Here is a 17,530-nt window from a genome sequence, read left to right on the forward strand (position 1 = left end):
CTTGAGATAAATCTCTTGGGTTCTGTAAATTCCCTGTCCAAACATAGTATGTGAGAGATGTTTAATGTTTAGATGATGACACATTAAGTGTCACATGTAATCATGTCTTTGACTGCTAAACCAAACTTAAAACAATCAAACCAAGGGGTTTTTTTTTTTTTTTTTTTTTTTTTTTTTGCGTTAAAACCACAAAATCAATCCCACTCCAGCATTGCTATCATGGGAAGTGACAATGAGGTATCTTTATTAAAAAGATGGAAAATACAACAGATAAAGGGAACATAAAGCCTAACCTTGACCATGATAACACCCGTAACAAACAAAACTTCGAACAACCAATACAAGATATAACAAGACCAACAAAAATAATCTATCTAAAGCGGTAGTGTGAAAGTCCTACATAATCACGCTGATAATATGGCAGAATGAAATCAGGAGGAGAATCCCACCGAATAGGACCAGTAGAAGAGGAACCATGATTTGCAAGGGCATCAGCAGCTAGATTACCTTTCCTATAAATGTGAGAAGACCGAAAATGCATTTGCGAAATTCTATGCAAGCAATTCTTCCACTCCACTCTCAATTGCCAAGAAACCAATTAAGGGGAGCGCAAGAAATGCAGAGTCAATGCCGTTAACTTCCTTGTTCACCTGATTGTATTTTGACATGTTGTAAAATGACCATGAAGGAGCGGGTCCAAGCATCTTCTCATTGCATCGGTGAAGATGATCAAAATTTCAGTTGAACTTCAGTAGGTAACGTTGATGGTTGACATCATAACTTTTCGCTTCGACAGATTCCCTGAAACGACAGACGGATTCCCGATTCAGCAACATCTCATGAGAAACATTTGGTGGCTTGATGAAGGCTGAAGGTGAATTCAACTGGCAGTCCTTAATTTGTCTCACATCCAGCTCAGTCCCGTATGTTGTGTTCTGTGAAAAGCTTGAGCAACTAAGATGAGCTAGCAAATCCTGTGCACGGAAATTTGATATCGAATTTGGTAACCGTATGATAGGCCATAGGAGTGCTTCCATGGAGTGATGAATAATTACGTAAAAGCGTCATCCATATACACAGAAGAAGAAAAGTAAGCAAAACAATATGAAGATAACCGTAACTGATGCATACGTAAATTTCTGAAAATATAGAGCGCATATGTTACCAGGAAATGACGTTAGTAGACTCATAATTCTGATGTTTGGGATGTGAGAAATCTTGGGCCACTCCTCTCCACTGCCTTGTTTACAACGATCTGCAAGCCTGTAACAGTTGCTGATGACAAGCTCCTGCAGGGGTGTTTTGCAGAGGAAGTCTGGCAGTGTTTTTAAGGATCCAGAGTCTTTGATTTCTAAGAAGGAAAGGCATGGCATGATTGAAATTTCAGAACCCTCTTTGTTCCACTCTTCCGCGCCGACTTCCCACTCTTCCAACGCGTCCATTGAGTGAATTAAGAGTTTTTTCAACTTTGGAAAAAATGAGGATGATGATGACATCAATGAAGTTTCATCTTCGTCTATTCCCAGAAACTCACCACTCACCTTTTTCACCTTCCCCATTCCCATTAGAATCAGTTCTTCAAGGCTCGGCAGTTTCCCAAGAGGAGGCAAGTACTGGCATTCACTGCATTCAACTAGATTGAGCTCTCTTAAGTTGTGCAAAAACATAAACCAACTGGGCCAGGTGTTGCCTGAATGACACAAAATGCCTAAAGATTCCAGATTTTCGTGCGGTCGCAAGACATTCAGTATTTCTGTTGTGCTTCTTGTCTGCTTGTATCGGGCATGCCCACAATTAATTGTGAGATGAGTGATTTGTTTTCTTTCCCACAGTTGTGCTTTTTCAATCTCCCTCTCATCCTCCACATTCCCCTTGAACTTTATGAAGAGACCGCCCTCAAAGTTCAAGATTTCCAGATCTCCCAGTTGTAATGCTGCTGTAACCTCGTCGCCACCACAAGACACAACACACTGATCTATTTTTTTCAATTTTTTTAATCTCTGAATCCCTTTTGGCAAGTACTCCAGCTTTATACAGCCACGAATATAAAGGTGCTTTAAGCTAATCAACTTTCCCATGTTATCAGGTAATTTTTCAAGTGACTGACAGTAATCTAGGCGCAAGATATACAAATTGTACAACCCACAGATACTGTCCGGCAATATCTTCAAATACATATTCCATGACAAATCAATATGCCTCAAATGTATCAATTCACCAATTTCCTTTGGAACTTCTGTTATGCAACTTTTACTCAAATTTAATGTCCTAAGACATTTCTGTTGTAGAATAAAATTTGAGGCTGTCATATCAAAGGATGAATAAAGAATTGTGAGCGTACGTAGATTTTTGCAATTGTGATATGCATTAGATGGTTGGAATGGCTTACCATGTTCCAACACTAACGTCAAATGGTGAACCTTTTCACCCAAAATCTCTAGTTCATTACCAACACCTTCAACGTCGATGATCAAACATTCGTTCTTGGTGAGAGATTGTACAAAGTCATGAACGATATCATGCATTTTACAGCCCATAATTTTACCATCGACACTATCTTTCTCAAAATCTTGAAAAAAGGATCGTGCTATTAAGTTATCAAAAAATGCTTCACCAATTTCTCCCTTATCTTTTTTCTCTTTTGAATTAAGATAATCTTGTGCCATCCAAAGATTAATCAAGTCTTCTCTCTCAAACTTATAATCTTTAGGAAAACTAGCACAATATAAAAGACAAGATTTAATTGATGGGGCCAAATCATAATAACTCAGTAGCAATGGTTGGAAAACTTTTTGCTCCATCTCTTCTCGATCCCATATCTTACTTTTCAAGACACCTAGCCATTCCTTCTTTGTTCTCTTGTTACGCATGAGACTACCTAAAGCTTTTGCAACGAGATGCAAACCCTTACATTTCTCCACCATTTTCTTACTAATATCTTCAAATGCCTTAGACTCATCTACATGCCTACCAAAAAATGCCATGTGGTTGAAGATTGACAAACAATATTCGTTACTCAACTCTCCTAGATTGATCATGTCACTTGTTGCTCTCATCGTATCAACAACATCACGTTGTCTTGTGGTTACCAGTATTCTACTACCTTTAGCACCACTTTGGACAAGTGGTACCCTTAACTGTTCCCACTTTTCATGATCATGAGTCCACACATCATCTAGAACAATGAGAAATCTCTTGCCCTCGATGGATTTTGACATACACTCCAAGACATGGCTCAACTGATCATTTGAACTTGGAGTGTTATCACCGGTTATTGCTTTGGCAATCTTAATCACATCAAAAGGATCTGAGACACAAACCCACACTCTCTTTTCAAAATAGGCAATAACATTGTCATCATGATAAACTAGTTGGGTCAAAGTTGTCTTACCCATTCCTCCCATCCCTAAAACAGGGATGACAAGGACCCCCCTATGGTCTTCTCTACCATCACTCAACAACTTTGTTATCAAAAAATCTTTTTCTTTTTCTCGACCAAAAACCTTGGACATGTCAACAAAGTGAGAAGTCTCTTGTCGTTTAGGTACTTGTTGAATGCCGTTTTCATTGGGTTGAAACACAAGCGTGTTTCTTCTTTGCTCATCTATCACACTTAGCCTATCGTTCAGATCTTTTATCTTAAGCACAATGTCATGGCGAAAGATTACCTCTCTAGCTTTGCGAAAACAAAAGCAACTAGAGGAAGCAGAGAAAGTTACCTTCTTCTTCTTCTTCTTCTCAAGAACAACAGCATTTTCAGCTTCTCGTTCTTGCTGCTCAACTTGTTGTCTCAGCACATCAGTGTTCCACTCGTCCAGCACGTCCACCATCTCGAAGGATATGTTCTTCAACTTATCCAACCAGATTCTGACACTGGCCTCCTTCACTTGTCTTCGCTCCGCATCTTCGAGAACAGCTTGAATGCCTATGAGTTTGGCAGCGAAATCTTCAACTTCTTTGGTGACGTTCAAAACAAGTTTCACCTCTCCTGCTACGTATTCATAAGCTGTTGAAGTTAGCCGATCCAGTAGCATGGAAATGAGCCCGTCAGCCATCTTTCAGCCTCTCTCCAGAAATGGGGTGACAGTGAAATAAAGAAATAGGGAAGTCTGTAGACGAATGATGGATGAACAAGAAATGCAGTGCTGAATATGTGGGTGTGCCGTTGCTTTTGCCTGGCTGCTTATATAACTCCAAGTCAAATTAGTTTTGAAGGGGACAGACAGTCTTCCGCCTTTGCTGGATCTCAATTGGGTAACGTTAAAGAAATTAAATTTAGAGATTAAACTTACAAACTAAATGATATGTTACCGATAAAAACAAACAAGTTTATGAACATTTAAGTAATAAACCAATTATTAACTTTCATGTCTTTTAATTCTCAAAACTTTATCTACGAATTTAATCTTTTTAACATTACCTATTGCAATTATAATATAATCCCAAGTTTTAACTTTTTTTAATGACAATTACTTGAAAGTTGTGAAGAAAAAGACAATAAGGAAATATAATTAACGCTATGGAGCGTGAAAAATCACAGAAATGAGTGCCTGTGCCGACTGCCGAGGCCACCTTTGGTCCTAGAAATTGTTTAACAATTGAAACCGAAAAAATTGAGGGAACAGAGAAACGCATGATGGTTGTGATGTCTTATTCTATGGAGGACAACTCCAATTCACATCGCACCCTAGCAATAAAGTAATTGAATACATCGATGTTTTTACGGTAAAAACAAGATTCTTTCTTTTAAATTGTGAAATTTATTCTCAACATAATTTGTGAGCCAAAATCTTGAATTTTATGATTTTCGCAAACGATTAATCCAGAATATGCAAATCACATACCTTATTGATTAGCTTGTCAAATGTCTTCTACAACTTGTATCCTTAGCGGTCCGTAGACGAGCTGTTGTTGTGGAGGAAATTGAGTTTCTCTCTCTCTGGCCTTGTTTGCACGCTAAAACCCTAATAAGTGTTTTCAACATATAATTAATTATCATCACAGTAATAAAATATGAAACCAACTTCATAATTTGACCAATAAAATTACTTCCAAATCAATATTTGTTTTTTTTTTAGTATATCAATATTTTTATACTAAGGAGAGGTGGAATTCAGCAAAGCCACACAATGGGTAGCTTAATTTGGTTTCGAATTTACCATCCACGAGATTCAAACCTAAACTGAAAAATACTACCATACCGTAATACTGAGTGACTCCAAATCAATATCCGTTGAACCTAAATATATCACACATGAATTATTCCATATACGGACCACACTAAAATATTGAAATATTCTTACACAGGCAGGCGTGCTCACATTCTCACAAGAGTCTTCCGCCCTTGATGGATCTAAATTATAATATAATCCAAAGTTTAACATCCTTTAGGGACCATTAGTTGGAGTGATTTGTCTGAGGTGGTACACCATGTGTCCATACATAAATAGTGGGTTATATGTGTTAAAAGGTTAATAACTTAAAAATTAAATTTTTTCATCACTTGCATAAAAATACATGATATATCATCCGTATTCCTGTCATAACTAAAAATTTCTCCATTAGTTGAAAGTTGGTGAAGAAAAAGACAATTAGAAAATATAAGTAACGCTTTGGAGTGTGAAAAATCACAGAAATGAGTGCATGTGCCGCGACTGCCGAGGCCACTTTTGGTCCTAGAAATTGTTTAACAATTGAAACAGAAAAAATTGAGAGAACAGAGAGAAATGCAGGATGGTTGTGATGCCTTATTCTGTAAACAACTCCAATTCACACCCTAGCATTAAAGTAATTGAATCAATTGAAGTCTTTACCGTTCAAACAATTGGTAATATTAGGAATAGTTCAGCATTTTTTTTCTTACAATGTGAAATTGATTCTCAATCCGACTTCTCACGTAGCATTTTTTCACGTTAGTACATGACATGCATTTTTTTTTTTTTGTTGTTGTTTGGATTGTGGTAAGATGAGGACAATTCATGTCACTACAAGAACATATTGTGTTATAGTGCAATCGAATTGACTTTCCTAGCTTGTTTTAAGTGCTTTTAGCAAGTGGAGCTAAAAGTTTTTTCAGATAATCAAAAATGTTTTAAGTGCGTTTGTAAGGAGTTGGGAGCTCTTGTCGAGTTTTTACTTAGAAACTACTTCCAGCTCAAGACTTGGGAAATTTTTGTGTTTTCGTATTCTAAAAGGCTTTCATCTTTAGACAATGCCAGGTGATTGGGATTTAACCATTTCTAGCAGGTTCCGTGCATGCCAAGTTTTAAATTAAATTTTGCGTTATTCAGATGAAGCATGTCTCGTGAGTCTGGTCATGTTATGTTTAGATGGGAAGACATCTGATTGTTACCACAAAAAATTGAAGGAGATGTAGTAAATATCTCATGGGGCTGTACCAGTATATGATAGATTGATTCTAGCATGCATACAACTGGCATATATATATATATATATATATATATATATATATATATATATTTCTCATGTGATATTTGTGAGAGGTAGAAACAACCAGTATATAAATATATTTCTTGTGATACTTGTGTATAGCAGCCCACACCCTTACTGTTAAATTTGATAGCAACGTCAAATATTCTTTTTTGTCGAGCTCCTACTTCTTCCCCCATTTTCTAATTCGCCGATACAAATATTCTTCTTCACCGAGCTCCTACTTCTTCCCCCGTTTTCTGATTCGCCGATACTACCCAATAGTTGGTTTCCTCAGTTCCTCCAGGCTTACCAAAATCCCATCTTTTATTTTACCAATCCCCCAATCCTCCTCTGGTTTTTCTAAGGTTTCCTTCATATATGTTCATCAGATTGTGGATTTGATTTTGTATTTTAATTTTATATTAATCTTTTGCTTAGCTTTTTGATTTTTAAATACTATATTTCTGAATACCAAAAATTCTTATTTGGTTGTTTCCTTTGTTTTTCTGGGAAAATTTCTGGGTTTTTTTTTTTGGGAAAATTCGTACTTTCGAAGACCATCTCCAAAGGAAATATCAAATTTTAAACCTAAAATTTAAATTTGAATACCTATGTGACAATTTGACATCTTTTAAAATTTTAATCTCCATCCCACACGTCAAATTGAACTATTATTTTATTACATTATTGTCTTTTTATAATTTTTATTTTATATTTATATTTTACAAATCCCACCCCACATCTTCGAAGGTAAGAATTTTCCCAAAAAAACCCATATAAGAATTTTTCCAGAAAAACAAAGGAAACAACCCAGATAAGAATTTTCGGTTTTCCTCAGGGTTCAATTTTCCATTTGTTGCAGAAGCACTAACCAATATGGTATTCAGAAACCCAGTATTTAAAAATAAAAACCCAAAAAGCTAAGCAAAAGATTAATATAAAATTAAAATACAAAATCAAATCCCCAATCTAATGAACAGATATGAAAGAAACCCTAGAAAAACCAGAGGAGGATTAGGGGATTGGTAAAATAAAAGATGGGATTTTGGTAAGCCTGGAGGAACTGAGGAAACCAACTATTGGGTAGTATTGGCGAATCAGAAAATGGGGGAAGAAGTAGGAGCTCGGCGAAGAAGAATATTTGTATCGGTGAATCAGAAAATGGGGGAAGAAGTAGGAGCTCGACGAAGAAGAATATTCAACGTTGTTGTCAAATTTGACAGCAAGGGTGTGGGCTGCTATTCCATGTCATGCCATATCAGATTTGACTTCTCGGTGGAAAATTTTGTTGCTGCCTTTTATGACTGTTGAAGCTTATTTGAACATTTTGACATCTCCTTTGGAGATGCTCGAAGAGATGCTCGAAGAGGTGGGGTGGGATTTGTAAAATATAATTGTCTTGAATCAATAAGACAAATAGATAATTTAAACCAGTAATTAACAATTCAAAACCTGCATGCATAATATTATAACCAAATTAAAAAGCACAAAACATAATCCCTAACTGCTGATGAGGAAAATCTGCCCAGAATTTGCACAACCATGTTTTGGACCCAAGTCTCTTCCAAAATCAAATCTAAGAGATTTGTTTTCTACAAGAATTTAAACTTTGTTTTAAAATGAAACTATAGGGATTGTCAAACATTGGTTTGGACGAAATATAAGAGTTTCTCTGATATTTAACAGTTGTGTCAGAAATATTGCCTATATATATCGATTTTAGCCTAAACTCAAGAGATTCTCCAACATAAGTGAAGTATAAACTTCACTGCTCATTTTCATATCTTTCTCTAATTTTTTTTGGATATTTTCATAGAAATGTTGACCGTATCGAAGAAATTTTAATCACTGGGGTATTGGGTTACATAGGACAGGTATAAAATAGTATTGTTGGTTGTTTCTTGCTTGTTATTGTTGTTCTGTAGATGATAGGTGAGCAGGAAATACAAGACCTCCTGGTATACATGCCTTTTGCAGCCGGATGTTTCTAGTCTGCAGGGGCCTAAGTTCATGGCTTGTTGATTTGCAGAATATGAGAGGAGGAAGGAGATTATGCAGTGGTTGATCTTAAGTATGTACATAATTTGGAAGATTGGGAATGCTGCTGTTTTTACAGAGGCTGGAGGGGAGAGTTTGGAAGATCAGAAATTTGAAGGACGTTCGTTTCTGAATGCTAAATTATATGAAAGCCAACCTAGAATGAAGGAGTAGATAATTACAAACACAAAAGCTGAAAACTAATCTTAAGAAGCCAAAAGTAATTAAGGGTAAACTAGGTATGAAAATAATCAAATCATACAAAATGCAAAGAAATAGGGCAACTTGCTTATGTGGATTCCCAATCAGCGGACCTAATTCAGTAAGGAGTAAAAATTGGACTGTTCCCATAGAGACTCCTAAAAATGGACTTAATTATATCAAGTCTCTATGTTGTTGTTGTTGTTGGTTTTTTTTTTTTTTTTTTCAGCAGAGTGATAGTGTTTTAATGAGTTAAATAGTTAATTGTTAGAAATTTAGTAGAGCGATAATATTTTAGTGGGTTAGATAGTTGAACCAAGATCCTCTCCGGATCTAAAAAATCTAAGCCTAATGATCAAATAATTTGGACCGTTGAAATTTGATCTAACGACTATGATTATTATAAGTTTTAGAAGCCTCTATTTGTAGCTGTTAGATCAAATTTTAATGGTCCGAATCATTTGATCTTTAGACTTAAATTTTTTAGATTCGGAGAGAATCTGGGTTCTAGATTGTTAATTGTTAGAGATAAAATAATCAGCAGAGATTGAACCCGCAATATTATGCATAAAATCGGTCTCTTTAGTGTTAGATAGTTAATTGTTTGTGCTGCCTAATCCATTGCTTCTGTCAAAGCTCCCCTCTTGAGAAACATTCAAAATTCTAAGCAAATTAACAATATTCGTGATTGCAAATCAGTTGTTGTAATATGGGGTTATTTTACTCATTCAACATATGTACAAATAACATCAGATTTTTGAAATTCTTCTACCCTCACACTTTTAATCAAAGATTAATTAGACTAGAAGAACCATATTTCCTGACAACACCATCGCAAACTCAGCTCGATGCAGGCAGGAACACTGGCAAGATTCAAGTTAGGGTTTCTACACGTTCGGTTTCGTCGTGGAAGCCGCCGAGAATCGTGAAGCATTTACAGTCGTAGCAACGGTACATTCTTGCAGATCAGCCAATGAATACGATCTCCAAGCTGCATAACTTCCTAGTGCACAAGCGTTACCCGGTGGGAGAGGTTGCCGCGGCGACGACGGATTTGAGCTCGAATTGGATTCCTCACTACTAGTACTGCTTTCCGAGCAGCTGCCCAGCTTCACAGCCAGAGCCAATGCGCTTCGACTGGACGGAATCGGCCTCTTTGAAATTCCGCCGCCATTGCTTCTCAGCGGGAAGGAGGTTCGGTTCTTCTCCCACATGTGATTGGAGGCAAGGAGGTTCCTGCGTTTTCGGGTGTAGGCATTGTCTGGTTTTGCAAGCTCCTTGATGTTGGAAGAAGATGAAGCTTCTACTAGACTTGTGAAGGACTTGGATTTATAGTTGTAGTGCTTTGAGATCCCTCTCCTGCAATTTTTTCATAATTTCATCAGTCAAAAAGCACCAAACAAACTCCGATTACAGACGTGAATTAGGTTCGTTGATCAGTTTAAATTACGTTACATAAATTAGAGTAAATCATAATATCGCTTTCTGTAACATGCATAACACCCAACAGAAAAAAAGGTAAAAGACAGTATTTTATCATTTTGGTCTTATTTAAAGGAATTTTTTTACGGACCAACCAAGATGATCAACGATGGATAAATTCAGAAATCACTTTGATCGATTTTAAACGATGAAAGTAAGAAGTTATGATAATTTCATAAACTATTTTGAGTACATACCAAAGTAAAATTTGCAGTTAAAAATGAAAAAAAGATTTAACTGCTAACCTCATGGGTAAAACTTCCTCCAACTCGTTCATCATATCCAACGGACCTTTATACGAGCTCTGAGCCTCATCATTTTCGCCGCCGTCGTATCTCTCCGATTCATCGTCGCTGTTCTTCCCGATCGACGACGAACTCGAAGAAGAAACCGAAACCTCACCAGCGGGAACCCCCCGGCGGTTTTCCGGCGAGTCGAAGAGCAACCCACCACACGCGACCCCGCCGAGCGCGAACCCAGACGACGGCGTGATGCCGATCCTAGCCGCGGTGCTATTCAATGCAATCGACATTAATGTATCACAAACGCAATCTAAATCTGACAAATCAGGCAAAGTAATCGATTTGGGATTTCAACGGAGGGACGACCGATCGATGAGCGGCGGCAGATCTTGAGATTGTTGGTCGAAAGCAGCTTAGATTTGCCGGAGGAGGAAACGCATCGTGTCTCTCTTTTCATACACTTTGTTGTCTGGGGATTAATTTGTATATATAGCTTTAAGGTGGTTGAGATTAAGTGGTTGGATAATGATTAATTAATGCTTGAGATTAAGTGGTTGGATAATGATTAATTAATGCTTGATTATGTGATTAGGAGAGGATAATGTTCCTAATTAATTAATTTTATAATTAGTAAAAAAAATTGATGGCACTGCAGAGCCAGCACAGCCTTTAGAGTTTAGGCCTTATCCTCAAATCCCTTTGCCAACTAAGATGTACCTTGCAATATTTTTCAAGGAGCTGTCATCCCCTGCTTCGCATCCGATTCTACTTGCTCTGTTTCCATCTCGGTTCTTTACTCTTTACACTTTTTCAATTTTTTTTTTTTTTCGTTTTTCTAATTTTGATCGAATAAACCAAAGATGAATCGAGTGAAAGAATAAAAATAAATACATTTGTATGTAAGAAAAACTTAAAGTGAAAATATTCATTTTCACCTTGAGATGTAAAAAACATTTGATGGAAATTTTAATGATAACTTAATATCTTGATTTGATTAATCGATGTTTTTATATGCTGTGAAATGTTTTGAATTAACATTGTTTTTAACATCTTTAATATTAGAAAGTTAGAAATCATTTTAGACAAAATCATGTGTTTAGGGATAATTGTTTTTAATCTAGTCGAGTAATTCTTATATGAATTTGACAAAAGCATTTTGGCTAAAATGATTCTTGAAATTGATATAACTTTTTACGTGTGTCTCTAAAATTTAAAATCAATAGAACTGGTTTCTGAATCTACTGTCAATCATTTTGGTCATTCCATAAAAAATTTCTATTAAATAAGGAAAATATGACAAAAATACTCTAAATTATTGTCAACTTATTTTGGTCTATTGTTTATTAGTTTGATGGTAATTTTGTCATTTTCGTCTTATTTAATAAATATTTTTCATGATCAAAATGATTGACAGTAGACAAAGTCAGAGACAATTTCTATCGATTTCAAATTTCAGGAATTAAAATGAGAAGTTATGCAAATTTTAAGATTATTTTGACTGAAATGCCGTTATATTTTGAATTTTTTAGTTGGTATAGTAAAATTGTACAATATTTTAAAATATTATATACTTCGAAACTTCGAGCCCTTAAATCCAATTTAGTTAAAACAAAAAAAGTTTAAATAGTGGTTGAACGATATCCGGTGCTCTAACATGATCAACATGATAGAATAAAGCTAAAAGGGATTTTATTGGTCGAGATTTGGGCCACCAAGAAAAGAGTTGCACCGGATAAAAATGGAAACTCCGTCTCCCAATGAGAGTCATAGACTTGGGGCGCATCCTACCTGAAAAACCGCCCACAGTTTGTTCTTGGCATGCCACGTTGGGTCATCAGAAGCTTCCACGTCGAAGAATGTGGTCGGCCCTCGGGAGGGAGAGAGTACTTATTTATTTTAGGTTTGTGTCGGGTTGGGAAGCTACCGGTCCTTCAACGAGATGCTCTTCGAATTCTTGTGGTGAAAATTCTAGAAATTCTTAATTATTGTTTATCTTATATCATGTAATCAGAAATTATTTTAAATATTTTATTTAAAATTAAAAATAAACAGTATTAAACTAAAATTAATTTAACAATATACGATAAACAAATACAATTTAAAGATTCTTAAAATCCTTGTAAAGATGATCGGGAGAGGAACCTTATTCCTCCTTCTTATCCTCGTCATCCTCGTCAGTTGTGACTGGTGAAGCTTATCCAAAAGGACTGGGTCCCCCCACCATCTCCCTCTCTCTAAACCCACTTTTGAAAACGAATTCGGATAAGGTTTTGCGTCTTTGTCTACCCACCTTGATAAGTTAATTAATTCGAGGATCTTATCACAGATGATTTTCTGTTTCACCGACTCATTAGTTTGTAAACTTATCAATCTAACTTCACTTCATAATATGGTGTTTATCATCCAACTTTGTTAGTAACATTGTTAATATGCTGACTTGGAATATGTGGAGCCCATCATACTAATTATTTGTCACTTGTATTAATAAAAATTCAATTTTATAAAATGGCTTAAATTTTTTAAAAGTATGGTGAGTATAATTATTAATAAGAATATGATTGTGTAAAACTAAGGTAGAATACGAAATAGAATTGGAAGATCAAATCGTCATAGATTTGTATTATTTATAAGGTAAAAAAATTCATCATAATTATTATAAATAAAAGTGCAAGATGAAGGATGAACGCAAAATTATCAGAAATTAAAATGGATTTAAGTTTTATTTTTTCTTGTAGAGAAGGGCATTGGTTGAAATGATGATATTCCTTCTTGTGGCATCGTGCCGATGCTTGTAGACAATGATGGAAAAGCAAGGATTGATTTGTTTATGTAGTTGGTAGCTATATGATATACTTTTTGTAGAGATCCTTGCGAATCATGGAGATTAATCAATCAATCAATCAACAGGGGATCTTATGGAGAATTAAAATCTTATAGAGATCAAAGAGAAGAAAGAAGGAAGAAAAACAAATTGGGTTTTAACCCAATTGGGCATGTCATATTACTTCACAGTTGTGAGATGAGCTTGTCGTTATAGACACTCGACTACTACACCAACTTGTTCGACACCATTTTGATTATGCTTTCTAAAAGACACATTGACTGTAACAACTTTGTCACCAAAACACCTTAATTAATAGAACCAACTAATTAATTAACTTCCAATAGAATGGTACTTTTCTTTCTAATGTTCAAAATATGTCTCAAGTTCTACTCTCCACTTATCCAATAATAAAATAACAAAAAAGATACAATAAGCCAATTAATCAATCCAATGCAATATCAATATTTGTTAGAATATATAGGAAGCCTACATATTTCTTCCTTTCATCATTCATTAATGATCAAATGTTAAAGCTTAGCATATTTTACACGAGTACATATAAACAATGCAACAATTCGAAGAAAGAGAAAGTTATAACTAGAGACGGAATAATGCTAGTTAGTTAGCTTCTTTTTTTTTTTTTTGCTAGTTAAGTATTGGTTTCGTCGTTTGTTTGCCTTCAAAAAAGACCACGTGGGCATTTTTGTGATGTCTCATAGTAGAGCTTCTTTGTCGGAAAAGTGTTGTGTTTTGCAAGTTCATCATAAATTGACACAAAGTTTTGTCCTAATGAGCATAAGTTATCTCTCCGTTTGTTAAATGTGGTTATGTGGGGTACATTTTATATTTTCTTTTTATTGCGTTTGTAATCGTAAAATTGTATTCATGATGGATAATATTCCTCGGTTTATTTGATTAGTAAAATTTTTATTACCTTAAAAATACAGATATACATATTCAAGTTAGACTAGTTAATTAGATTAATGTGCTCGTCTCTTTACTTTTTTTAAGTTCAAACCCCTTAGACCATCTCTAACCGAAGGGTCCAGAGGGCCAGAGGGCCGAAAATAGCCCGAAAACCGTCTCCAACCGAGGACTGGGCCAGAGGGCTTGTGGAATCTGAGAGGGCCCTATAGAATCTGAAAGGGCTGGAAGGCTGGCCAGAAAACTGATTAATCCTCTTGGTTATAACCGACAGGAATACATTTATTGTATTTAATATAAATGTATTCTTGTCGGTTATTTTGAATCCAACGATTAGCTGAAGTTAGCTAGCCGTTGCTAGCTGGCGCCAGTTACCGTTGGATTCAAATTTTTTTTTTTTTAGGTTTTTTGGGCCTTTTTTTTTTTATACCTAAACCATTCCTCACAAAATTTTCACCATTTCAATTCTCATATTTTCCTTCCTCTTTCAAAAATCTATCCTTCAATTTTTTTAATAATTTTGAAATGGCTTCGTCTGCAATGAAAGGTATCGCTTAGACCCCGAAAAGAAGATGAAGCTTTTTACAAGGCTTATAGATGGGTGTCGGAAGATAGTGTGAGGGGGAATTGTCAAACAAATGACGGTGTTTGGACTCATGTGTCCAACAAATACTTAGATTTCTATGAAGGCACCACTCCAGTGAATATTCGAAACCACAAGAGTTGTTCTTCAAGATGGAAGAAACATCTTCAGCCAAGTTGGAACAAATGGCATCAAGCATTGTTAGCAGCCTCAAGTAGACATGAAAACGGTGCTAATTACTACGACGAAGTATGTGTTTTCACAATTTATTTTAAATATTTAATTATATTACATTTAATTTCATAAATTAATTTCCTTTAATTTTTTTTCTAGGTACACCAAGCGGAGGAATTGTATATGAACAATAGCTTGAAAACCTTTCAGTTTCACAGTTGTTGGGAAATTTGTAAAGGGTGGGTGTTATTTGAAGATCCACCACAGAGAGCTCCTACGTCGGTGTTCAGAACTGCATCCTCAGCTGCAGATATGGATGAAGATGGTGTGAACACGAAAGATTCCTTGAAACAAGAAACCAGAATAGAGTGTACAAAATAATATTTTTGTGTTTATGATTTTGGGGTTACGATCTCTCTCAAATTTGGTCCTCTGATTCTATCTTCGTAGGGTGTAGGTTTGTGGATGAGTTGTTGATCCAAAGGGCCGTCGGGGCTTGATCTAAGGATGAACAGTTGATGAACGGATCTTCAAGGGGCGTTGGGCTTGATCTTGAAGAATGGGTGTATGGATTTCTTCAAGGGCTTTTGGGCTTGATCTTGAAGGTTGATGGATGAGCAGATCTTCAAGGGCTTTTGGGCTTAGTCTTGAAGAACGATTGGATGTGTGGATTTGTTTGTGCTGTTGATCCAAGGGGCCGTTGGGGCTTGATCTTAGGATGAACGATGAACACTTTCTTCAAGGACCGTCGGGGCTTGATCTTGAATAATGGTTGTGTGGATTTCTTCAAGGGCTTTTGGGCTTGATCTTGAAGGTTGATGGATGAGCGAATCTTCAAGGGCTTTTGGGCTTAATCTTGAAGAACGATTGGATGTGTGGATTTGTTGAGGTTGTTGATCCAAAGGGCCGTTGGGGGCTTATGCTTAGGATGAATGGATGAACACTTTCTTCAAGAGCCGTCGGGGCTTGATCTTGAAAGAAGATTTAACGAAGAACGAAGAGTGCTTTCTTGATCCTTCGGGATTTTCTTGAGAGCTTTAGAACTTTAAGGCTTCAAGGTTTTGGTGTGTAGAGAAATGTATTTGTGAATTGGTTTTGGTGTGTGTTGGCTTTTCTTGGGAATTTGGATGGTTGGAAGCTTTGGAGTTTCAAAGCTTCAAGGATTTGGGGAATTCTCTTCCAATTTGGGAGTAGGGAAATGTATTTGTGAATTGGTTGATGCTTGATACCTTGATGGAGAAGCCTATTTATAGGCTTTGAGAATGAATCACCACCACAAAATATTTTTTTCCTTTCCAAGCACCATTGCCTAATTTTCCCACTTAATGCAATATTGAAATTGAAGTGGTGTAACTTATGGCCTAATTTCCCACTTAATACCATTTTAAACTTGAAGTGGTCTAACTTATGGCCTAATTTCCCACTTAACACCATTTTAAACTTGAAATGTGTATGCTTTGTCATTGCCCAAATGAGAAAAACTTGCTTTGATCCGTAATGGATTGAAGTGTGCTTGCCTTGTCATTGCCCAACATGAGAAGAAAAACTTGTTTTGATCCTCAATGGATTGAAATGTGCTTACCTTGTCATTGCCCAAATTGAGAAGAAAAAACGTGTTTAATCATCCAAGGGTATTTCTTCCTATTTTGTTGAGTCACATGCCATGTGTACAATTTGTACGACACGTGGCGTATGCCATGTATGCCCTGACATGTCAAAACTTTAATGCGTTGGTGAACATTTGTTTTACTGAAATTTCGATGTCTACAGATGGATCTCCAACCATTCAACAAACAAGGGTAGAAAATCCGTCTTCTGGTGAAAGTTCCATACCTAGGGCTATGGGATGAAACAAGGCGCGAAGGTTGAAGGAAAAAGGCAAGGCAAATGATGATTACGCCACTCAACATGAAGTGGCGGCCTCATTGCAATTATTGGCGGAGCAAAATGCCCTTGAGGCAGAAGAAAGGAAGTGTAGGCATAAAGAACGGGCCAAACAAATACAAGAAGAGATGGATGATAAGAATATGGAAAGGAACACTTCAAATTACACTCCAATGAGTAAGGCCTATTTTGATAGGAAAAAAAAAGAAATTATGAGCCGACGGCAGTTGTTTACCTCTGACTATACTCCTACGATGGCGGATGATGAAGATGATGTTGATTATGGATATTAAATTTAAGTTGTAGTTTTTAAATTTACGTTAATGTTGTTTTTGAATTTAATTTGTAGTTTTTAAATTTAATTTGTCATTTTTAAGTTTTAGTTGTAGTTTTTAAATATAAGTTGTTGTTTTTAAATTTAAGTTGTTGTAGTTTTAAATTTAAATAATAAATTATGTTTGGCCCTATGGCCCTCAGTTGGAGATGGTTTTTTGTGACACGGCTAAAATGAGCCCTCTGGCCCTTTGGCCCTCAATCGGAGACAGAGGCAAATATGGCCATATACTGTTCATTAAAATATTAATATCTTGAAGGACCAGAGGGCTAAAACGAGCCCTCTGGCCAACCCTCGGTTGAAGATAACCTTACCATCATGATAGTTTAAATTCCCTTGTAAGAAATAAAATAAAGTTAACATTTTTTGAAGGAAAAGAACAAAAGGAAAACAGTTCATTAACTATTTTATAT

The 17,530-nt window shown here is 36.0% G+C and overlaps 2 protein-coding genes across 2 annotated transcripts; both read right to left on the reverse strand.

Annotated features, from left to right (window-relative positions):
* Window positions 1-737: 737 nt before the first annotated feature.
* Window positions 738-4,075, reverse strand: LOC137718151 (putative disease resistance protein RGA3). The gene is made up of 2 exons (XM_068457654.1): window positions 1,116-4,075; window positions 738-974 (listed from the first exon to the last, which is right to left on the reverse strand). Exons 1-2 carry the CDS (start codon window positions 4,053-4,055, stop codon window positions 738-740), a joined length of 3,177 nt encoding a protein of 1,058 aa, XP_068313755.1. The 5' UTR covers window positions 4,056-4,075.
* A 5,294-nt stretch (window positions 4,076-9,369) lies between these two features.
* Window positions 9,370-10,820, reverse strand: LOC137718313 (protein OXIDATIVE STRESS 3 LIKE 1-like). The gene is made up of 2 exons (XM_068457837.1): window positions 10,398-10,820; window positions 9,370-10,029 (listed from the first exon to the last, which is right to left on the reverse strand). The coding sequence occupies exons 1-2, from the start codon at window positions 10,682-10,684 to the stop codon at window positions 9,558-9,560; spliced, it is 759 nt and encodes a 252-aa protein (XP_068313938.1). The 5' UTR covers window positions 10,685-10,820; the 3' UTR covers window positions 9,370-9,557.
* Window positions 10,821-17,530: the final 6,710 nt, after the last annotated feature.

This window comes from Pyrus communis, chromosome 15 (assembly GCF_963583255.1).
Source record: "Pyrus communis chromosome 15, drPyrComm1.1, whole genome shotgun sequence".
Classification (NCBI taxonomy): domain Eukaryota; kingdom Viridiplantae; phylum Streptophyta; class Magnoliopsida; order Rosales; family Rosaceae; genus Pyrus; species Pyrus communis.